The sequence below is a fragment of the Carcharodon carcharias genome, chromosome 16, assembly GCF_017639515.1.
Source record: "Carcharodon carcharias isolate sCarCar2 chromosome 16, sCarCar2.pri, whole genome shotgun sequence".
Classification (NCBI taxonomy): Eukaryota; Metazoa; Chordata; class Chondrichthyes; order Lamniformes; family Lamnidae; genus Carcharodon; species Carcharodon carcharias.
Genome location: NC_054482.1, coordinates 105030483 through 105055742, shown reverse-complemented (window position 1 = coordinate 105055742; position 25260 = coordinate 105030483). Strand labels below are relative to the sequence as shown.

At 45.5% G+C, this 25260-nt stretch overlaps 1 protein-coding gene across 12 annotated transcripts in view; it reads right to left on the bottom strand.

Moving 5' to 3' along the window:
* LOC121288889 (transcription initiation factor IIB) overlaps nt 1-25260 on the bottom strand; it is a 128900-nt gene that overhangs the window by 94138 nt on the left and 9502 nt on the right. For 5 of the 12 annotated variants that reach the window (XM_041207707.1, XM_041207705.1, XM_041207710.1 and 2 more), the window contains 3 exons: nt 21820-21970; nt 13422-13571; nt 9596-9682 (listed from right to left, as the gene is read on the bottom strand). The exons of 1 other annotated variant lie outside the window; for it this stretch is intronic. In XM_041207707.1, the coding sequence (XP_041063641.1) occupies nt 9596-9682; nt 13422-13571; nt 21820-21970 (388 nt within the window). Of the gene's footprint in view, nt 1-9595; nt 9683-13421; nt 13572-20923; nt 21061-21819; nt 21971-23957; nt 24001-25260 lie in introns of those variants that run through there. 6 more of the 12 variants (XM_041207716.1, XM_041207713.1, XM_041207715.1 and 3 more) reach the window with 5 other exon arrangements.

The following is a 25260-nucleotide window of genomic DNA, read 5'->3' as shown; positions in this document are numbered from 1 at the left end:
GGAGACTCTGGAGGAACAGCCCTGGGATTGGCACCGAGGCTCCATTAAATGCGCGTTCACGATTCTTAGCAACGAGGCCCCATCCGGTTCTTTGGGTGGAATTGTACCAGATTTGCACTAAGTGTGGTAGCAGGTGGGAAAAACTATGTTTTACCCACTGGCTGCAATGGTGGCTTCTCACACCATGTCGTCCCAATCCCACCACATTAATTATGCATTTCTGGGAAACACACCATTTCGATGGCGGGCAGGGTCTCATTCAATCACCATGCCATCACCTCACTGCTTCCTCATGTTGGGCACCATATTTAAAGCGCATTCACGTGCACACCTCTCAGTGTTTCCAGCCCAGGACTGCGACACAGAAGACATGGCCCCGAAAGGCAAGAAGGCTGCAGCTTCCCCCCTCCCCACCGCCACCCCGGTTTAGTGACATGTCCCTCGAGTGCCTTTTGGAAGCCATGGGGGCCTGCCATTAGGTCCTCTACCTTTTCCTTGGCCAGCAAGGAGAGCCAGCAACATCACCAATCTAGCTTGGGAAGCAGTGGCAGTGTCAGTCAGTGCCAATGCCCCGCGAAAAAGGATGAATGATCTCCTCCGTTCCACCAGGGAAAGTCACTCTTCTCATCACCCTCAACTCACACACTCACAAAACCCTCATCACGCATCCACAGGGCCCTCACTCATTGCCGGTTCAAGGGACATCACCATTCACTCCCTCACACACCTTCACTGTCCTCATCCCGTCATGGGACCACCAATCATCCATACATGCCAGGCATACTTATCATCTGGCCTGGCAGGCATCCTGCTTGCACTCTCTCCATCTCAATTCGTGCAGGACAAGTTGACACACAAGGGGGAGAGGTCGCAGACTGACGGAGGAATGCCTGAAATTAAAGGTCCTCACGGATTTTGAAAATACAGCCATCTAGCGAGGACCTGGACCCTACTCATGCTGACGGTGAGGTCAGCGCTGCTCTACCAAGTGAGGGTCCAGCAGTGCAACTTCCATCAGACAACCATGCTGTGACTGATGTGTCCTGTTTCACAGGCCACTGCAATGCACCAATTATCTCCCCTTACTTCCGCAGGCACACCTGAGAAACAGTCAAGTAGGTCTACAACCCAGCGCTTCCAATCAAGCCCCAAAGAAACCTCTGAAGAGGAGTCTGAAGGTACCTTCATGAAGACCCGTCACAGCGCTCACCTGCACCCTCCGCCAGCACAGAGACACGCACCTCGGTGGGATCCAGTTCTAGAGTGGCCTTGGGGTCACAATCTACTGAGCACATCGTACTGTCTGATCCACAGCAGGCAGCGACAGGGACTTCCTAGATCTCTGGAACACGGAGGACTGCTGGAGGCCAGAAATCTGCTGAGTCCGAGCCAGGTGATGGGCCTCTGGACTCAGTCATATGTCTGTTGCTGGAACTGCAAAAGGTAAACTCGGAATATCAGGAAGGGATGTCCGCTACATTCCTCAGATTGCAAGGCACGATGGAGGAGTCTGTCCACCTTCAGGCGGAGGCGATAGTGCCGGCATGCCATTGCACCGAGGTCAACACTGATAGGATGGTAGCCGCTATGGAGACCTTGGTCCAAGACATCGTCCAGCACTGTTGTGCAGGATGAACTTCATTGCTGACGCCATACTTGGCCTCCAATAGAGTCAACATAAAAGAGGTGCAGGGCAGCTCAATCTCACTCCAGCTAACACTTCTCCTCAAGGTGTCAGCCAGGAGCCTTCAGGCACCCATAGGGAGGAGGATCAGCAGGTGCACACCCGGGGCCACCCATCCAGGTGACTCAGGCAGTGTCTGGCCCATCCGATTCCCCTCTTCCTGTGACCCCAGCAGCTCCAGCTCCACAGGCCAAGGAGGGTGCCACTGACGCACAGCAGGACCTTGAAAGCAGGCCGGGGCCCTCCAGGTCTTGGCCCTTCAGAGGACGCCTGTCAAGGTCATCACAGACAAGGCACAGCAGTCAGCAGACTGCCTCCACCCCCGCTTGGATGTTGGGGGAGCAGAGTTAGGAAGATTAAGAAGATGTAACTCTTGGGAGTTGCATAGCCTGGGCATGGGTGTTAAGCACTTGTACATAATGTTCACTATTGTAAATAAATATTGTAACTGAACTCCCAAGGATGTCTCCTTGCCTATGGCTCCTTGTTCTGATCAGCAATGTTCGTGTGCAAGATGAAGGCAGATGTCTCAGTCCAGGGCCCCTTTCCTGTGCAGTGTGTAACCTTCAGACCAAAGTGACGGTCCGGCCTCACACTCACTGAACACATTACTGATGTCTGCACCTCGATGGTGCTGGTCATTGCTGCCAGAATGTTGTAGGCAGGCGCCGCCATCATTCTCTCTGTGTGCTCTCTGCATCTTTGAGGTGGGGCTGGCCCCCCTATTTCTTCAGCATCTGTGACCAGTGACGATGTGCTCTTGAAGGGGTCAGGTACTGAAGGCTGACAAAGGATCAGATGCATTTAAAGATTCACGGCTGCATTTCATGATATGACCCTGATCACAAGGCGTAAGTGAGCTGCCCACGGCCAGGCAGGAGTCAGACATTTACAGAGGTAATGCGACGATCCATGGAGTGTCCTCACTGCCGTCATTATCCTCCACAAATCTAACAGCTACGAGGGCTTCCCAAGCACACCTGCCTCATCTGGCCAGGGCGATGGCCTCATAACCTTCATCGTCACCTTTGAGAACCTCCTCACCCTCATCCCCCCTCGTCTACATCCTTCTCATCTGTGGAGACCTCCAGCTCCTCCATCTCTGCTCCTCGTTACAAACATGCACTGCAAAGGGCGCAGCAGGCGGCGACGATGTTTGGACTATATTGCAGGGCTCCACCAGACCAATCCAGGCACCGGAATCTCATTTTCAGCACCCAATGGTCTGCTCCACCAAGGGGTGAGTTGCAGCATGAGCCTCGTTATTCCTTCACTCCGCTGCAGTCTGAGGCGGCTGCACGGGCGCTGCAGTCTGAGGCGGCTGCACGGGCACTGCAGTCTGAGGCGGCTGCACGGGCACTGCAGTCTGAGGCGGCTGCACGGGCATCATCAGCCACGTTCTCTGCGGGTAGCCCTTGTCCCCGGGAAGCCACTTCTGCAGCCTCTATGGACCCTGGAAAACGTCAGGGATCTGAGACTGACTGAAAATATAGGCATCGTGGACGCTTCCTGGAAACCAAGCGCAGACCTGCGGGATATGTTCGTGGTGGTCGCCCACCAGCTGCACATTCAGCGAATGGAAGCCCTCGCGGTTGGCATAGTTGACCACTTGTTGCGATGGAGATCACAAGCGACAGAGAATCTGGGCACCATCGGAAGGCAGTTGATGGCACCCTGCACCTGTGGGAAAACTGAGATATGGGCAAATCCAATGGCTCTGGCATCCTGGCCTGGTCCCAGGCGAAATGCACAAAGTTGTGTGCCTTTGCGAAGATGGCATCCGTTACCTCATGGATGCCTTTCTCGGTGGAGGCTTGTGATATCCCACAGAGATCACGTGTGGAGCCCTGGAAAGAGCCACTGGCATAATAAATTAAGCACCGAGGTTACCTTCACAGCCACTGGCAGTGGATGCCCTCACATCCCTGTGGCACCAAGCCCTGCAGCAGCTGGCAGATGTGACTGAGCAGTTGCCTACACACGTGCAGTCTTCGGTGACACTGGTGCTCAGTCATTTGCAGGAATGAAAGGTAGATCTAGCTAAGCGCCGACCAGAGCTCACTGTGGCTCTTCAGCAGCATGTGCAGGAGCCCCAGCCACCCTTTCTTCCTGAGGGTGCTGCTCCTCCCTCTGCCCAGCCAATGAACCTCCGTTGCTCTCTCCTCCGTCATCTCCACTCTCTGTAAGCCACAAGGCATACGGCTAGTCCACCAGACTCTGTGTTCCTGATGTACCCCTCCTGCAGGATGAAACAAGAGAGATGCGTGGGTTTGCTTGGGTGTTCTAAGAACCTCTCTCTGCTAAGTCTGAAGGCCCCTTAATGCATCCTGGAGAGTGCTGGCCACCACTTGGATGGCCAGAGCACTGCAAGGTTGCCCGAAACCCCACCATCCTCTGCCCCACTCCACCTGACCAATTGGCAGCAGCTTTGCCCATTGGAATGCATGCTGTGCTCTCAGCTCAGGTACAGGCATTCTCCTAACCCACACTGGAAGGCTGTTAGCTTTAACCATGGGGGAGACTGGCCCAAACCAGAATGATGACATTGCAAGAGGCTGTGAGCCTCTCCACCAGTGACTTCTCCATGGCCAGCTTTCGCAAGGAGATTGTACAATGTGTGCAATCGTCCAATTGTTCTGCAGTCCACTAAAATGCTCATTTGTTTGCAGTCTGTGCCTGAGGGGTGAAAAGCTCTGGAACATTTGGTAGCACTTTCATGCCTCTGCATTGCTTGAGTGGGCAGATAAGCTAGAGGCCCAACTCCAAGCACGTCATTTGTAGCTGCATCTGAACTGAACTGTCTCAGCTGCGGAAGAATGGTCATTTTAAACAAGGTTTCCCTGATGCGTGGCAGTTTCTCTCCCCCCAAACCTGCGCACGCTTATGCACTTCCATCGGCCGCAGGGCAGCCCTTACCACCCCAACCCCCAAACTCGCCTCAACCGCAACGCAGCCCTTGACCCCCCCCCAAAGTTGCCTCCACCTTGAAGTCCACAAGCAACCCTGGCGAGCGCTGCGCAACCTAACTGTGCACTGACCTCCGAGTTCCCATCAAAGTGCAGCCTGTCAAGTGTATGTCGTATATATGTTGTTGTGAAACACATTAGCATGCAATCACACTGACGTGCTTGGAGAATCCAGCTGGGGGGGTGTTGGCGGTGGGATGATTCCGGCAGGCTGGGGTTATAATGAGATGTAGATGTATTGCAATGAACTTCCCCACATCCAATGGCGGGAAACATGGCCCATCATTGATGGGCAGAGCGGACGATTGCAAACAGGTTTGATGATGTCCTGAAGCTGATTTTTGCCTTTCTCGCCATGGTGTCCACTCATGTTGTCGAACACACTCAACACTAGCGGGCACAGAAAATGCTGCCCTTTTAAACGGTTGTGGACTAAACCATTGGCTCCTGCTCATCAGCTCTCCAACTCCCCTGGTCAACAACTCTCCACCAGCCCCTTGCTCATGAACGCTCTACCCCCTCAAACAACTCTCCTCCCCAAACAACTCTTCCCCCCTCACAATCTCTCCCCCCTCCAAGTAACTCTTCCCCTCCTCCTCCAAACAACTCTTCCCTCCCAGCCCCAAACAACTCTTGCCCCTGCATCAATTTTCAGGAACTCCCCCATGGCTTCCGCGATGAAGTGCAGGTCTGTGCGCATCTCCGCGTTCTGCTGGACCAGGGTCTCCGTGGCATCCGCCATCCTTCCCATGGAGACCTCCATATGCGCACAAGCGGACACCACTTCAGAGAGCAGGCGGACGCACTCCTCTGACTCGCGTGCCACTCTGTTGAGGTCTTCCAACAGCTCTGCGTGGTGTTTCCCTGCCTTCTGTAAACTCTCCACAATGAGTTTCAAGTCTGAATCCAGAGACTCGTCATCTGACTCGGACCTCACAGATGCCTTTTCCCCAGCAGTCTAGATCTAGGTCCCATGGAGATATGTGTCTCTGCACTGGTGGAGGGTGTGAGTTGGCGGTGGGTCTTCCAGGCTGCTTATTTCCAGCTCTTCAACAGAGATGGTGTCCTTTGGCTGGAGGTGAAGACCTAGACTGAGCTGGGGTCCTTTTGCTGGAGGTGAGGACCTGGATGAAGCTGAGGGACTGGCTGGCTGAGCACATTGGTCGCTTGGCAGGGCTCCCTGTAAACTAAAGTAGAGATAATTAGTGCATAGCAGCAGAGTTAAAAACAGGAGAGAGAGCACTCACAGTTGCATTGAGAGAGGGATGATGTGGTGCAGGATCCTCACGTGGGTGTTTGTTGCCAACCTCACTCACTGCAGGCACAATCCACATCCTCACCAGTCAGCGCAATGGGATGCTCCACAGAGTGAGTGAGAGGCCTAATGTGGTCTACTCTACCCCCTGTCTGGCACCTCTCCCTGCTGTTGTGGGCCAGCTTCTCCTGCATGAAAACAGATGGAGAGAGTGTGGGCAGGATGCATGGCACTGCTTGGAATGACTGTGTGGTGAGTGAAGCCATGGACAGGATGAGGACGTGAGCTCCAGAGGATATGAGCCTGATGGAGATGTGAGGGTGTGTGTGAGAGAGTTAATGCTGTTGTCCCTTGAGGTGTGAGATCCCTGTGGATGTGCGATGGGTTTGTGTGCGTGTGAGTTGAGAGTGAGGAGAGTGATTGACTTACCCTGGCGGAACAGATGAGATCATTCATCCTCTTCCTGCACTGGATGGCTGACATCCTCTGTGCTCCGGTGGCATTGACCACTGCCTCCCAAGCCGAATTGGTGATTCTCGTGGACCTCCTGCGAGCAGAGCGGGTTGAGGGGCATCGCAGCAGCATTCCACTGCGTTCCAGAGAGGCATCACTAAATTTGAAGGCTGCCATCTTCATTCCTGTTGGGGCCATCTGTGGGCTGGAGCAGTCCTGGTCTATAAACATGAAGTAGGTTGTGCTCTGGCGCGCTTTAAATACGGCACCCGGAGCGAGGAAGGGCTGAGGTCCATGGCCATGGGCAAATCCGAGCCCACCCACCAGCGATCCGGCCTGTTTCCCGTCAATGCGTTATTAATGAGGCAGAACGTGCCGGGAAGGAACGAAAATCTGCCATTGTGGCTGGAGGGTAAAATGTCGTTTTGCTACCCGCTATCACATTTAGTGCAAATCTGGGATGCTTCCACCCACCCTCAGTCTTTACACATCTCCGCTCAACACCACACTGACTCTTGGTCAGGGTCACGTGCCTTCTCGCATCGCTGTGTGCATTGTGCTGTACTCAGTCCCACATTAACCCTGTATGTGCCAGACCCTTTCCCACAGACCCTTTGCAGCTCCACCTGATTTTCACTGCCATCATTGCTGAAGTCCTCATTTCCACACTCCCATTCAATGCGACTGACTTGGGAACTTTCCTTACCCTCCCTACCAGGCTGTGTATCTTCAGTTCTGATGAATGCTATACACCGAGAATGCTGGCCTGCCTTTTCTCTTAAAGATACTGGCTGACAGGCATTTTCTGTTTTTATCTTTACCTTTCTTTCATTTTGTAGCTCAAGAACCTTCAGTAAAAGTACAGCCAGCGTAGCAACTGTGAGGAATATTTTTATTCAGGACACAGGAGTTGGTCAATTTTCCCCTTGAGCCTGTTTGATCTCTCAAGGGATTAAGGGGTATGGGGACAGGATTGAATGGTGAAGCAGACTCGAGGGTCCATATGGCTTACACCAGCTCCTATTACTTATGTTTTCTCTTATGCCTTTCAATGAGATCATGGCAATCGTCAGGACAGACAAGCTTTTTGCTGCATCTTCTCCACACTCCCCAGGGGACTGAGTGATCTGCTTCTCCATGGGATAGCTAATCATGCACAGTGGGCTAAACTCTAGGACAGATTACTGGTTTTGTGGCAGTATTTCTGCGTGTCTTCAATTGCCGGTCCAACCTAAGAAATAGGGAAAACAGTCGACTGTGCCAATTTCTGGAATTTCCACTGATCTGCCAGAATGAAGCTGGAAGAACCCAGCAGAAATTCAGGCACTTATCTCTGATTGACTGAAGCACTTTGGTTAGTTCCTTTTGGGTTGGCAATTGAAAGCATGCTGAACAGTACAGTGTTGTTCTAAATCTTACAGAATTAGGCAAAGGTGCAGTGACTGTGCCCATTCAACACAGAATCATGTATTGTTGCAGCTGGTGCCTTTTCTTCCGACCCCCCCCCGCCCACCACCCCCCCACCCCCACTCCTAGATAAACAGTGCTCAGCAATGTACAAAGAACTTCTCAGTGTCTTCTCAGGCACAGTGCTACTGACAGCAGAGAAATGGAAAATGACAGGAAGCTATATGGGGCTCGATTTTTGCGGTAAAAATAGCGGCCAGGACCCGATTCTGCGTTTCCCAACCCCATTCCAGGGATTTCTAATTTTCACCAGGCCTTTTAAGGATGCGTGCTGGTTCGGGTCACGGACACCCACTCTGAATTCCTGGCTGGCTCTATTGCGGGGCTAGGCATGTCCTAGTCCTCTGCATGGAGTCAGGCCAGCTTTTCAAAGAGCTGTGGCACAAGGCACCTCGAGAGGTGTTGTGAACCACCGTCTGCATGAGGGAAACAAGCTATGGCATTTCCATGCCCACTCCCCCACTACACATAGTATAGAATCAATGATCCCTACTGTGACAGTAGGATGTGTAAAAAAGCTTTAAAAAACATTCATTGACAACCATTTTCTTAAAAAAAAACCTTTTTAACAAAGACCAATAAAAGTGTCAATGGTCCAGACATTTTAAAGGATCAACAACCGAAATTACAAGCACTTGAAACCTTGTGTAAATAAACATTGTGCAATTGATAGCATGGATCATGGTGCCAAAGCTGTCAATCAAGTAATGTTTTCCAGGGCTCAGATGTTTCAACAGGCTAATGGATTTCTGGGTTCCCAGTCAAAACTCATTATGTATTCTTGGCTGAGAGCCCAGACATCCATTAGAGTACTAAAAGAGAGGGTACAGAAAAGATTTAGGAGAATGGTTGTAGGGATGAGGGGCTTCAGTTATCTGGATTATTTGGAGAAGCTGGGGATGTTCTCCTTGGAGAAGAGAAGGTTGAGAGGAGATAGAGATGTTCAAAATCATGAGGGGTCTAGACAGAATAGATAAGAAGAAATCATTCCTGTTGACAGGAAGGTCAAGAACTAGAGGGCACTGATTTAAGGAGATTGGCGAAAGAGCAATGGTGACATGAGGAAAACACTTTTTATGTCATTTTCCCGCACCCTTTTTAATGCCTTCACTTCCTTCCTAAAGTGTGGTTCCCCGAAGCGATCACAATACTCCAATTGATGCTGAATCAGTTTCTTGGAGTAGGGGTGTCGTGGACAAGGCCAGCATTTATCGACCACTTTTTATGCAGCGAGAGGTTAGAATTTGGACTGGACTGCCCAAGAGTGTGATGGAGCCAGATTCAGTTATGGCTTTCAGTAGGGAATTGGATAAACATCTGAAGGGGGAAAAGATATGCAGGGATCAGAAAAAAGGTGGGGGAGTGGGACTAGCTGAGCTGCTCTTGCAGAGAGCTGGCAAGGATACATGGACCGAATTGCTTCCTTCTGTAACTGTTCTATGATTCTGTGAAATAAACATTTTTTTTAAATTGTTTTTTTTAAAAAGGTTGCAGCCCCACCTTTGGAGAAAAGAAGGATTACAGGCATTCAGCTTCTTTCTAATAGAGGTTACAGTGCCTCACTTGGAACAACGATGAATGTATTTTACCATTATCGTTAGCCGTTGATTTCAACGTACTGACTTGGTGACAATAGAAATGATTAAAATACAAATCATAAGTTTAAAACAATAATTTTTGTCCATGCAAATGCAAAATCCACTGCCAAACTTCTTAGAAAATAGTAAGTTATATTTTGTGTTTCATAGCTCCGTTGGATCAAATACTCACAGGCCGTAACGAGATGAAGACTGGGGTGCCTCCAGCCATTTTAACCATTAGTTCAAAACAGTCAAAGAATGGCTCAATAATTATCACCTGAAATTAAAAGTGTATTAAAAATGGATTCACTAATCTAGAAAAAAAAACTTATATTTGTATAAATTTGTGTTTCGGGACCTCAGGACAATATAACACACTCTCCAGCCAAAGAATTATTACTGACGTGCCACTGTTGTAATGTAGGCAAACATGACAGCCAACCTACACACAACAAAGTCCTACAAAAACAAGGGACATCATTTTTAGCAGGTAACGAATGTGCAAGATTCAAAAGACATTCAGTACTTAAAAAGTTTCATCTGCCCTATTTCACTTCAGTGGTGTGTGCCAGTGGCAAAACACTTTCTTTGGCTGTTAATTTTTTTTATGTAAGTTCACTGCTGTTGTAACAAGGTTACTTTACAGGGGAGGCGGCAGCATTGTCACCGGCCTAGTGGTCCAGAGTCCCAGGGTAATCCTCTGGGGACCTGGGTTCGAATCCCACCACAGCAGATAGTGAATTTGAATTCAATAAAAAAAATCTGGAATTAAAAGTCTAATGATGAAACCATTGTCGTAAAATCCCATCTGGTTCACTAATGTCCCTTTGTGGAAGGAAAATATAGCTTATATGTGACTCCAGACCCACAGCAATGTGGTTGACTCTTAAATGCCCTCCAAAATGGCCCAAGAAGCCACTCAGTTCTCAAGGGCAATCAGGGATGGGCAATAAATGCTGGTCCAGCATCTCCCCTTTACAAATCATCTAATTTTGAATCAAAGGACTGGAACGTGGTGAGATACCATGCAACGTGGTCAAGAAAGCTATTTCTCACTTGTAGAGAACAACATAAATGTAGTTTTGCTTGGCTTTTTGGCATTTTGTTGTAACAATATAGACTGCAAAGAAAAGTTTCTTTTTATTCTTTCATGGGACATGCGCCTCGCTAACTAAAGGCCAGCATTTTCATTCCTCATCCCCAACTGCCCTTGAGAAGGTGGTGGTGAGCTGCCTTCTGAAATCACTGCAGTCCATGTGGTGTAGGTACACCCACAGTGCTGTTAGTGGGGAGGAGTTCCAGGATTTTGACCCAGCAACAGTGCAGGAATGGTGATATATTTCCAAGTCAGGATGGTATATGGCTTGGTGGAGAACTTGCAGGTGGTGGTGTTCCCATGCATCCACTGCCCTTGTCCTTCCAGGTGGTAGCGGTCACAGATTTGGAAGGTGCTGTTGAAGGAGCCTTGGTGAGTTCCTGCAGTGTACCTTGTAGATGCTTCTGCTACAGTGCGTCGGTGATGGAGTGAGTAGATGTTGAAGGTGGCGGATAGGGTGCCAATCAAGCGGGCTCCTTTGTCCTGAATGGTGTTGAGCTTCTTGAGTGTTGTTGGAGCTGCACTCATCCAGGCAAGTGAAGAGTATTCCATCAAACTCCTGACTTGTGCCTCGTAGATGGTGGACAGGCTTTGGAGAGATCCCAGCCTCTGACCTGCTCTTGTGGTTACAGTATCCACCAGCTTCCATAGTGGGATTTGAAGCTGTGCCCCCAGAGCCTTAGCCTGGGCCTCTGGATTACTAGTCCAGTGACATTAGCATTATGCTACCTTTAGCCCCATGACATGATAAGGACTTAGAAATGATCCAGAGCCAGTAGTACAAAGGGAAGTTTCAAAGCTAACAGAGAATGTTCTGAAACAAAAGTTGTGATCATGAGTGGGACCAGGAGGGCAGAAGCTGCTCAGTCAGCATTTGGAGGATTTTGGTGGCGGGGGTTGTGGGGGCGTGGTGGGGGGGGGTGGTGTAGTTAAATGCCCATTGTCTAATGTGTAGGAATGCAACAGGACCACTGCAGTTCAGTTTCTGGTCAATGGTAACCCCCCAGGATGTTGAAAGTGGGGGCTTCAGTGATGATAATGCCATTGAATGTCAAGGGAAAATGGTTGGATTCTCTCTTGTTGGGGATGGTCATTGCCTGGCACCTGTGTGATGCAAATGTCACTTGGCACTTATCAGCCCAAGCCTGAATGTTGTCCCGTCTTGCTGCATATGGGCATGCACTGCTTCAGTATCTGAGGAGTCGCGAATGGTGCTGAATATTGTGCAATCATCAGCGAACATCCCCACTTCTGACCTTATGATGGAAGGAAGGTCATTGATGGAGCAGCTGAAGATGGTTGGCCCAAGGACACTACTCTGAGGAACTCCTACAATGATGTCCTAGGACTGAGATGATTGACCTCCAACAACCACAACCATTTTCCTTCGTGCCAGGTATAACTCCAACCAGCGGAGAGCTTTCCCCTTGATTCCAATTGACTCCAGTTTTGCTAGGGCTCCTTGATGCTACACTCTGTCAAATGCTTAATGTCTTAATGTCAAGGTCAGTCGCTCTCACCTCACCTGTAGAGTTCAGCTCTTTTGTCCATGTTTGGACCAAGGCTATAATGAGGTCAGGAGCTGAGTGGCCCTGGCAGAACCCAAACTAAGCGTCAGTGAGCAGGTTATTGCTGAGTAAGTGCTGCTTGATAGTACTATCGACAACACCTTCCATCAATTTACTGATGATTAAGAGTAGATTGATGGGGCAGTAATTGACCTGTGGATTTGTCCTGCTTTGTGTGGACAGAACATACCTGGGCAGTTTTCCACATTGCTGGGTAGATGCCAGTGTTGTAGCTGTACTGGAACAACTTGACTAAGGGCGCAGGTAGTGCTGGAGCACAAGCCTTCAGTACAATTTCTGGAATATTGTCAAGGTCCATAGCCTTTGCAGTATCTAGTGCCTTCAGCAGTTTCTTGATATCAAGTGGAGTGAATCGAATTGGCTGAAGACTGGCATCTGTGATGCTGTTGACCTTCAGAGGAGGCCAAGATGGATCATCCACTCGGCACTTCTGCTGAAGATTGTTGCAAATGTTTCAGGCTTATCTTTCGCACTGATATGCTGGGCTCCCCCATCGTTGAGAATGAGGATATTTGTGGAGCTTCCTCCTCCAGTTGGTTGTTTATCTGTCCACCACCATTCACAACTGGATGTTTCAGGACTGCAGAGCTTAGATCTGAACTTTGGTTGTGGGATTACTTAGCTCTGTCTATCAAGTGCTGCTTTTGCTATTTGGCATGCAAGAAATTGTGTGCTGTAGCTTTATCAGGTTGACACCCCATTTTTAGGTATGCCTGGTGCTGCTCCCAGCATGTCCTTCTGCATTCTTCATTGAACCAGAGTTGATCCACCGGTTTGATGGCAATAGTAGAGCAGGGGATATGCTGGGCCATGAGGTTACAGATTGTGCTTGTGTATAATTCTGCTGTTGCTGCTGATGTATGTTGCTGGCATGTGTATATTTATGAAGGGAAGTATTAAATGAACTGACAGTGATAATGGTTGAGGGAAAATGTTGGCCAGGCACCAGAAGAACTCTGTGCTCTCTTCAAATAGTACACTGGGTTCTTTCACATCCACCTTAGGGGGCAGCTGGAATGTCAGTTCAGTATCTCTTCTGAAAAGCAACACGAGTGCTGCAAATGCCCACGTTTGGTTTGGGAGGGACAGAAGAAATGATTATTTAACCTAATCTAGAGGCAACAGAGTCCAGCTGGAGCATCCCACCTCCATTCTAGGAAGTGGAGATCAGTACAGAGCAAAGACCAAAACTGGGACTGTCCTGGCCATGGGTCGCAGTCACACATTGGACAAGCTCATGGCACAATTGCAAGAACCACATCACTCCCACTTTTTTGTGCTGATTAGCACATATTCAAACACACAAAAAAAACTGTTTGCTTTTTTTTTACCTCATCTCCCTCGTCAATCAGTCCTTGGATTGAGTTAGAAAGAGAACCGTACCCTCCAACTGTTACCACAATCTCTTTATTTGGATTGATGGAACGACCACATATATCTCCATATAGTTCAGCAAGTGCCTTCACTAATGGAGGGTGACCCTTGTGTAAAAAGACAAAATATAGTAACAATTGAGTGGTACAAAAGTATATTCATTCAGCATTATGTAAATTCAGTGAAGGCAGCTTTCTTTTGGATAGTTATTGTTGACTAGTTAGGTTTTGAATTCCAGCATTGAATAAGGCAATGTGTACTTCCTGGGCACTGGACCCACCAACGTTTGATTACTTTAACTGCAACTGTATGCAATTATTTTACTGGACTAAGGCTCAGAAGCAAAAACCTTTTTCTTTTTAAAACAAAAACGCATTTGGAGAAGTGGCCCAATGACTTAAACACCTGACTAGTTAATTTGTGGAATACGAACATTCAAATTAGGAGCAGGAGTAGGCCATTCAGCCACTCTAGCCTCCTCTGCTGATCTGATTGTGGTCTCAACTCCACATTCCGCCTACCCCTGATAACCTCTGAATCCCTTGTTTGTAAATAATCTATCTACATTTGCCTTAAAAATATTCAATGACCCTGCCTCCATTGCTTTCTGGGGAAGAAAGTTCCAAAGATTCATGACTGTCAGAAAAAATGGCATCTCACCTCCAGCTTAAATGGGAGGTGTCCCTCCCACAAGGGGAAACATCTTTTCAGCACCATCCTGTCAAGTCCTCAGGATCTTATTCTTCTAAACTCCAATGAATACAGGTCAAGCCTGCCCTACCTTCCCTAAGAAAATGCCCCATCCCAGGTATCAGTCGAGTGAACCATCTCTGAACTGCTTCTAACATACTTATATTCTTTCTTAAACAAGAAGACCAAAACTGTACACAGTACTCTAGATGTGGTTTCACCAACAACCTGTAAAACTGTAGCAAAACTTCTCTACTTTTAAATTCCATTCCACTTGCAATAAAGGACAACATTCCATTTGCCTTCCTAATCACTTCCTGTACCTGCATACTGACTTTTCCTTATTCATGTACCAGGGCACCAAGATCCCTCTGTAGCTCAGAGTTCTGCAATCTCTCTTCATTGAAATAATATGCTGTTTTCTCTTCTTCCTGCCAGAGTGGACAAGTTCACATTTTCCCACATTATACTCCACCTGCCAATTTTTTGCCTACTCACTTAACCTATCTATGTCCTTTTGCAGACTCCTCATGTCCTCTTCACAATCCACTTTCCTACCTATCTTTGTATTATCAGCAAATTTAACAACCATACATTTGGTCCCTTCATCCAAGTCATTGATATAAATTGTAAATAGTTGATGACCCAGCAGTGATTCCTGTAGCCACTCCACTTGTTACTTCTTGCCGACCCTTAAATGATCTATTTATGCCAAGTCTCTGTTTCCTGTTAGCGAACCAATCCTCTATCCACGCTAATGTGTTACCCCCTGCACCATGAGCTCTTATTTTTTGCAATAATCTTTGATGTGGCACCTTGTCAAATGCCTTTATATAGTTATACACTTTTTCTTTCAAGTTGATACTAACTTTAGCTTCTTTAGTTAGCCATGATGTATCCTTTCCTTGAATTTTTCTTCCTCACTGAAATGTACCTTTTCTGAGTATTCTGAAATATCCCCTTAAATGTCTGCCACTACATCTCTACCGAATCTTAACCTAATTTCTTAGTTCACTTTAGCCAGCTCATTCTTCATATCCTCATAACAGCCCTTATTTAAGTTTAAAACACTAGTCATAGATCCACTCCTCTCACCCCCAAACTGAATGTGAAATTCAATCATATTATGATCACTACTTCACTATGAAGCCATTAATTAATTCTGTTTCATTGCACACTTCTGCTTTAAAAAAAACATTGAATTAAAACAATTTTTAAAATGGGATAATTAGCTCAGAATTGTTTTAAGGAGGTATCCAAGTACAATGGTCTGAAAATCCAGCATCCAATTCCATTACAGAATTGTGACAGGAAAGGAATTGTGATATGCCAACCTGAGTTCCTGGGGTCAGGGCTGTTGAGTAAAGGGTTAACATCAAGAGTACCTGATACTGACGTAACTACTGATATAACTATGATGCAATGGCACATGATTAAGTAACTGAGATCTGGTGGTAAGGAGGAGTAAAACCTTATATGGAGTACTGAGACATACATAGATCTGTAAATAAACCAGGATGGTCTTTTTGAATAAAAGTCTATGGTAGCATTCTTAGGGTAACAGGCAAAGCCTAAAGAAACCCCAACCAAAACCCAAACCCAAGATGAAACATGGTAGCAGCAGACAGAGTGTAAAAGACCCAGGAAAACCTGTAAGTGAAGACTGCAGACCTTACAGACATACAAATCATTAGAAAAAGAACAAGAATAAAATAGATCAAAGATCCACCTGAGAACAGAGCATCATGGGTGCAACAGATGCAAGCTGACACTCAGACCCAGAATCCAGACAGTAGTGAGTACAGATCACAGTCTACAAGCCAAACGTCTGAATCAGCAACAGATCCAGAGCTTAAGGCAAGCATGGAGTCTACAATGTCACTCCCTGAACCATTCCAAAGTGCTGAAGGCCACAACAGGCTCAACACTGGGACAATTGGAGGAAGCAATTCTCCAGATATGGAACAGCTTCAGGTTTGCATAAGAAGGAAAAAAAGGATCAGGTCAGCACTATACTCCATGCAGTAGGGGCTAATGCAGACAACATAACTGCGAGACAGGGCGTTGATGAGGCTTCAAGCTCATACGATGAAGCACTCCAGGCATTCAATTTGTACATCAGATTCTGAAAAAAATTTGATCATTGAGCAAGCAAAATTTAATAAGAGGAAACAAAAACTGGATGAATGCGTGGATTCATTCATAAATGACCTGTACAGGCTTGTGGAGAATTGTGACTATGAGATCCTCGGAGATTAATGAATTTGCGAATGTATAGTAGTTGGTGTATTGGATCAAATGCTATCAGACCTTTTGTAAACAAAGGAAGATTTAACTCTCTCAAAGGCAGTGCAATTGGTCTAAAAGACTGAGCAAAACAGAGAGGTTGTTCATGGTGAAAATGGAAAAGAAACAGTGCAACCATTCAATATGTCAGATAAAAAGAAAAAGTGCAGCGAAGCAATAGTACGTGAAAAACTATGCCAAATGCCATCTCAAAATGCTCTTGGTGTGGCAGGAAAGAATGCCCAGCAAGGGGAGCAGAGTGTCACAACAGTGGGAAGTTAGGTCATTTTAAAATTGTCTGGCGATCTAAAGTAACAATAGCTCAGAGGAAGAAAGAGAAAATAACAAGGACAAATCAAGTCCAAGAAGTGGAAGAACCACAGAAAAAACAAATAACCTTCCTAGCAGAAGTTACAAAACAGGAAATAATTACTGGGGCTAGATACTGGCATAGGTGTTTCAGTGTTATCTGCTGAAGTAAAGCAGCTTAAAAATATCACATTACAGCCATCCACCATCCAGTTGAAAGGTCCAGGAGGGACTACAATGAAAGTAAGAGGCCAGCACTTGGCAAGATTAAGATATAAGGATAAAGAAATTATTGAACCCTGTATGTTATATAGAACGAAGATTCATCATTATTGAGCATAAAGCACATTTGCAGTTGAGACTGATTTACAAGGTTGATGAAATTGCTGAGGAACAGTCCAGTAATGTATTCAGAAATGAATTTCCATCCACATTTCCAGGCATAAAAAAGACAGAATATCACAAAACCCTGAGGGTGGACGCTAAGCCTATATGTCTTTTCACAGGAAGGTCCCTCACCCACTCTTGGATAAAGTCAAGAGCGAGATTGGACATGTGTTACAAAAGTATTCATCACTCCATTAACTATACTGACAAAGTATGTTCTGGAATGGTCACAGTATCAAAGCTAATGGTTCAATTAAAATCTGCCTGGACTTTACTCAATTAAATAAGTCAGTAGAGCGCAATATCCACTCGATAGCATCAGTGGATGAAAGTCTCGCTAACTTAGCAAAAAGCATCCTTTTCACAAAATTGGATACAAACAATAGCTTTTGACAGTTGCCTCTAGACAATGAATCTTACTTTTATCATCCCATTTGGTCATTACCGTTTTAACAGGTTACCATTCGGAATTGCTTCTGCACCCGAGATATTCCAAAGAATGATGTCTCAGATCCTGGAAAGCAGGGAAATGGTAATATTCCATATGGATGACATTCTGATACACAATTCATTGAAGGAAGGACATAACTGTCGACTGCGAGTAGTCCTCAAAGTTCTACAAAAAGCAAGTTCGACATTGAATGACAAATATAAGTTTGCAAAGCGTGTGATAAAATTCCTTGAGCACATTGTGCAAGCTTCAGGATTTACTACCAACCCGCAGAAGACCAAAGTGACTACAGAGTTCCCACAGCCTCGAACCATAACAGATTAATAAAGATTCCTCAGCGTGGTTAATCAAGTAGGCAAGTTCCTACCAAACTTGGTGGAAATCAATGACAGCTGTTAAGCCAAAATCAACAGTGGTGCTGGAATGTGGACGAGCAAATGCTTTTGATAAGATCAAAAGTCTCCTAATTTCACCAAAGATTCTGGAATACTAAAATCCAGAGTTGCCAACAATTGTATCAGTAGATGCATCATCTACAAGCTTGGGTGCAGTGCTGTTTCAAGTTCAAAAGGTGGACAAAGAAGACCAGTGTATTACGCCTCAAGGTCTCTCACAGACACAGAGAAAGGTATGCAACCATTGGAAAAGAAGTATTAACAACCACGTGGGCTTGCAAGAAGTTCTCTGATTGTGTCATGGGTTTAAAGTTTAAAATTGAAACTGACCACAAACCTTTCGTTACTCTTCTTAAACTAAAGGAAATTGCAAAAATGACACCAAGAATTCAATGTTTTCAACTGAGACTCGTGAGATATCATTCAGTTACTGAGTACATTCAAGAGAAGTAGCAGATGGCAGCAGGTGCATTGTCAAGAATTCCAGTGGAAGGAGTAAAATTGGAAGATATGAATTTTATTGAGGAAGTGGAACCAAATACCTCACTCGTTCCCAAATACTTAATGGCCACTGAGAAAAGACTATAAGAGGTTAAGCTAGCAAAACAGCGGGATGGTGAATGCATCAATTTAAAAGGGTATTGCCAGAATGGATGGCCAGAGTACACCCCTAACAACCCAGTATTTCGCCAATACATTGAGCAAAGAAAACATCTTAGAATCATTAATAAATGCTTAGCTTTTAATGACAGACTAGTCATCCAAAAGTCACTTGGACTAGACATTCTCCAGAAAATCCACCAAGGCCACTTGGGAATAGCGAAATGCAAAGCAAAAGCCCAGCAGTCAGCCTGGTGGCCAGGCATCAATCACACCATTGAAGAGTTAATCATGAATTGCCTTGGATGTACAGTGAATAGCCAAAAGCAGCAAACCATTGGCACCCTCCACTTTTCCTTCTGGCAGCACCTGGGAATGGATTTATTTGAGTTTAAAGGCAAAGTTTTCATCATTGTCATGGATTACTACTCCAGATGGTTTGAAGTGAGTAGATTACACAACATCACTATGGAGACAGTCATTACATCACTGAAAAGAATACTCTCAACACACGACATCCTGGACATTGTGGTGTCAGACAATGGTCCCTGGTTTGCTAACAAACTATCATGCAACTTTGTGCAGGAATATGGTTTCAGGCGTGTCACTAGTTCGCCTACATATCCTTAGTCGAACGGCGAAGCAGAGAGAGGAGTTCAAATAATCAAGGAATTAATGAATAAGAACAAAGATATTAACTTAGCCCTTCTTAACTACAGAATCTCACTGCTAGAAAATAGGCTCTCGCCATCAGATCTTTTAATGGAAAGATGACTGTGAATACAACTTCCAGCTCTACAACAAATACTACAACCTAACATTACCTCAGATGGTTGTGAGAAAGTTAGGAAGTGTGGGGAGCAACAAAGAGATAGTCAAGCTCATAATTTGCTAGCTTAACCTCTTGTAGTCTTTTCTCAGTGGCCATTAAGTATTTGGGAACGAGTGAGGTATTTGGTTCCACTTCCTCAATAAAATTCATATCTTCCAATTTTACTCCTTCCACTGGAATTCTTGACAATGCACCTGCTGCCATCTGCTACTTCTCTTGAATGTACTCAGTAACTGAATGATATCTCACGAGTCTCAGTTGAAGTCACAGGGCACCAGACTTGGAAGTGCCACAGCCCAGGGAGAGAGTGTGGATATGAGATCAACAGACAGAAGGCATCGTAATAGAAAGAGCTCCATAGCTGAGATCTTATAGAATTGAGACGGACCAGGGAAATATCAGAAGGAACCGAAGGGCCTTGATATCATTGGGAAGGAAACCAATGGAACATTGGACATATTATTTGGATCCAGATTGAGACAATGAACCAGAAACAAGTAAAAACTCTACTACCACCCAGGTGGAAGACACAGCTATCGAGAGATGAGAGAGAACAGTTAATCCTCAACTTCAAAATGAAATCAGGACCATACCAGGGAAACTGGTCAAACAATCTGAAAGACTAACCCTGTGAAGTCTGAGACTTTGGGGGAGATATAGAGTAAAGGGTTAACATCAGGAGCACCTAATGTAGTTATGATGCAATGGCACATGATTAAGTAACTGAGATCTGATGGGAAGATCTACTTGTGTAGAGTACTGAGATGCACATAGATCTGTAAATAAATAAGGATGGTTTTTACAAATAACAATCTATGGTGGTATTCTTAGGGTAACAGACAAACCCTAAAGGAATCCCAACCAAGACCTGAACCCAAGGCGAAACAAGGGCAGGGCCAGAAAATGTAATGGATCACGTCAGTACCAATATTGGTGTATTTTAGTCAGCTTGAGATGCGGAGAGAAACAAAAAGCCTGAAAAGCCAATTGAGTGATGAGCTCAAACTACTTTAAGTACTGTGGCATTGTTGAGATTGCAAAGGTCCAGTTGAAATTTGGCAGCCTTCAATCTTTTGGAGTGTTCCAGGCCACAATCCCAAGTTCTGTGACTTGCACTTCTGCGTCTCTACTGTACTGGATGCCTGCATCCTGTCAGTGCCTGCCAGAGAGCAGAAAAGAGGTGGTGGCAACAGTGAGAGATGCCAACTCCCAGGTGCCATCTCATTCTTTAATGCCAGGCCTCCAAGTGGATAATGGAATCTCTGCCTGCCCTGACCCCAATGCGAATTCATACTCAACCAGCTTTGTGAGTGGAAGCCTGGCAGTGCCAGGCTCCATGGAAATTATAACATAGAGATTGCAAATTTACATGAGCAAAGTACCATGCCAAATTGTGATCAAAGATTACCTGGAAGGAGGGTGAGAAATGTGATGAGTGGGTGACAAGCATCTAAAATGAAAGATGGTGCACCTTTAAATTGAACCATTCTTCCATTGTCCTACACGTACCTGGGGTACTTTTCCTAAATTAGCAACTCCTCATAAAAGGAGGAGACAGTGTCCATGTGGGATCCAAGGCAGAGATAGCAGTCCTCCATCAACCTGCACATCTTTCTTTTTGCTAAAGACAGGTGATTGTAGAGGATCTGATGGAACACAAATAAATCTATATCAAAAATATTACATGGTGGCCTTTAATTTTATCATTGTGAATCTCTTGCTCTCAATTAATAGCTGCGTCAAGTAAAATCCTCAAATGGCCAATCCTTTATTTGGTGATAGCACCTTTTAGGGCAGTTTGAGAACAAGCTTGTTGTCAAACCTCAACTGCTGTACTTGCCTGGCCTGGCAAATGCGTGACCAGGTTGACAAGTTGGTCACTTACATCATGATTAAAATTTTTAGCACTTGCTTTAAAAACTTGTTTTAGGTTTCTAAAACAATTATCTGATCTCCCATGGGGTTGCGGGGCATTCACTCCACTCTGATTCACTCCACTCACTGATTCACTCCCACTCACTGATTCTCTCCCACTCACTGATTCTCTCCCACTCACTGATTCTCTCCCACTCACTGATTCTCTCCCACTCACTGATTCTCTCCCACTCACTGATTCTCTCCCACTCACTGATTCTCTCCCACTCACTGATTCTCTCCCACTCACTGATTCTCTCCCACTCACTGATTCTCTCCCACTCACTGATTCTCTCCCACTCACTGATTCTCTCCCACTCACTGATTCTCTCCCACTCACTGATTCACTCCACTCACTGATTCACTCCACTCTCTGCTTTAATGTGCAGGAATAGCAAAAAACTTCCCAACCATACCATAAAGCGTTATTCCAGTACTCAGCACTGTAGATTGGAAAATAGCTTAGGTAGAGAATCATGTGAAGAACTTACAAATCCTCTTGTATACTGGTTCAGCATGAAATTTTCACCCACTGCAGCATCAGCCAAGGCTTCTCTTATGTAAGGAGGAGGAGGCAGGTCTGGGAATCCCTGACCAAGATTGACCACGTCCGGCTCAGCAGCCAACTTGGTAAATTCAATCCTACAAGACAGGGCGCACTTTAGCAAATAGAGAAAATGGTGGAAATACCCATCAGATCTGCAAAGAGAGAGGCAGGCTACGATGTTCTGGGTGCTAACCCTGCATTGGACATGAAAAAAGAGTGGGCAGATAATTGGAAGGATGGCGTTGGACTTTCCTCCATGAGCTCAATGCAGAGATCATTTAATATTGATCGTAAAAAGAGAAAATCTTAGGAAATTGGCCCTGTACTCAGGGATTGGCAGTTTAGAAAGCCAGGTAAATGGGGTATGGCAGCATAGCAGTTATGCTACTTGAAGAGTAATCCAGAGGCCAGGACTAATGAACCAGAGACATGTGTTCAAATCCCACCACAATGCACCCGAGTGATTTTAAATTCAGTTAATTAGATAAGTACAATTAATAAATTAAAAACCAAAAGGGCCAAAATTTTGCTTTTGAATTGGGTGCGCAGAGTTGGGAAAGTTCCTAATCTGCAAACCCAGCTTGGGAGAAAGTGTCCCCGCAAATCTTTGGATTTTTGTTCCAGGGAGGTGGGCGCTAACAGGAGTTGGATCCACCGACCCTGGAAAGAGCTTGGAAGGGCTGCCAAGTGCTGAGGCGGACTGTGTAAAAGGCCCACCTGGGTGCTCTTTTGACTTCACCCCAGTTGCAAAAATAAACAAGAAACACCTCACTAGCCCTCGCTTCTCAACCCCACATACTCTGCATGCCCCATCCATGCCAGCTCATGCCACCTCACACCCTCCATGGCCACCCATACCCCCCAGCTGCCCCCATGGCCCTCATATCCTCCATGCTCCACATTCATCCTCATGCCCCTTTATAGCCCCTATACCAACAGTGCCAACTCATGTCCCCCCACCCACCACCCTTTTCCCTTACACCCTCTATACAAACTTATCCAGTATCTACAAAGGGCAGACTCCAGTAGCCATGGTGAGAAGAAATAAAATTAAGTTCTAAATGTCTATTGCTGACTTCATTATATTTTATAAAACACCCTCAATGATAACATTGAAATCCTTTTGAGTGCATCAAAGACATTTAATCTGTTTATAACACTTGCAGGCGTAAATCAGACTGCCCACCCTCCCACCCCTTGCTGCGCTACTGCAGTAATAATAGGCTTTAGAAGCAGTCTGGCAGCACTAATCCTATAATAATAACCTTCAGGCTTATGTCAATGAACAGTGAATTAGCAATTCACCAATTTTTTGAAATGCATGCTGGATGTTTTTTTTAAATTTAAAGGGACTGGGGATTTAAATGACTTGACAGCTCCAAAGAGATTTTCTACTTTTTATACACATTCGTGTCTACACTTAATCATTGCAATACCTGACCTCTCCCAAAAGGGTACCTTATCTCTCCAAAGGGGCTACTTTATCTCTCTAAATAACTTCAAAGCTTTAGAACTTTTCCTCAAATGTCTAAAGCCCACAAGTTGTATTTTGGACACCCCAGTAAAGAAAATTGATTCTGTTCGAAGGAAGCTAACACAAATGTGAAAAGTATCACCTTTCCCCATTCCCCCCAGCCCTGCCAGCGAGAAAGCTGGGTGTCAGGTTCACAGGTGGAACATCTGCAATCGGGGCTCGGGCACTGTTTGGGCTAAGGGGTGGAAACCTTCCACCTTTACAAAAAGTCAAGCCCTAATATCAGTAATGGAGACCATTTAACTACCAGATTGTCACAAAACCTACCTAGTTCAGTAATGTTCCTTAAGGAAGGAAAAATGCTGTCCTTACTCGGTCTGTCCTATTTCTGATTCCAAACGCACAGCAATGTAGTTGATGTTTAACTACCCTCTGAAATGGCCTAACAAGCCACTCAGTTCAAAGAAAGCAGCTCACCAATATCTTCTCAAGGGTACTTAAGGATGGGCAACAAATGCTGGTCTTACCAGTGATGCCTACATCCCATTAAAGAATAATAACATAAAAATCATAGTTCCCTGTTTAGAAGAAAGGGTGCCGTTCTTTACCTGGCCACTAGAAGGCAAACGAGAGCAGCCAGGGTGGCTGGCAACAGTCTCCAGTGTTCCTGTGGGATGTCAAGTAGTCTGTGCTGTGTGGGTCTATCTAGTCGCTTGGCCAACATGTAAATTCAGCAGTTAGAATGACCCCAGCACTAACTCTGTATTGTGTACTACCAGTTCAATGTCTTTTGTTGCCTAGCTGCCATTTAAATATATATCTTTTAAAACTTGAGGCTGAAATTGTACTGTGCAATATTAGCTAATGTTTATTTTCAACCAATTTGCATTGCTTCCATTCACCTTTTTACAATGAGCTGCAGCTTGTTGCTTTGGAAGGTCACAGAGGCTGCAGTTGAATTGCTGGATTTTTCTGCAGTTGCAGATCAAGTTCGCTGTGGTATTTGTCATTGCCTTTCAGACATTTTAAACGCCTAATTTTTTTTACAAAAATGTTTTGCCTTCTGTGAAACAATATGAAAGCGGTATGTCATTAGCATTTTGGACACAAACCCTGATTGCACTAACATGCCTTTTGTGCAAATAATCTCAGGGTTTCCAACACTTTTGGCTTTAAAGCTACATTTCAGAAGGCAATTAAGAGCCAACCACATTGCTGTGGATCTGGTGCCACAAGTATGCTAGACCAGCAGATATCCTGAAGGGCATTAGTAAACCAGAAGGGTTTTTACAACCATCGATGATAGTTTCATGGTCACCATTATTGAGACCAGCTTCACAGTCCAGATTTATTAATTGGATTTAAATTCCACCAGTTGCCAAGGTGAACCCATGTCCTCAGAGAATTAGCCTGGGCCTCTGGATTACTAGTCCAATGACATTACCACTAGACCACCCTCTTCCCCCTTGCAGACACTTACAACAGAGGAGTGGGAAATATTATAAATGGATTGGAAAGAATGAATAATTGCTGTGTTTTAAGATCTGAATTCAGTAACAGAATTAAAATGCATGAGTCTAGTAATCATGTTTGCTGCTGACTCACTAATTCAATTTGAAATGACACTCAATTATTACCTAATGACTGGGTTTAGTGAGTGAGCAGCAGTCACTGTTATAAGAATCACACTTGTTCAATTCGATTGCTAAGTCTATCACTTAACTGTTCCGAAAGCACCTTATCCATTGTCAGGTTTAAATTTGATCAGGAGCACAATAAAACACAAGTTGTTAAATTATTGGACTCATACTGTAAACATCAAAGCCTTAAGATGTTTTCATGGATTATTCATCACTGCAGGATCTTTACATAAACGAGATTCTATATGAAGATGCTGTCCCACTGGTGACT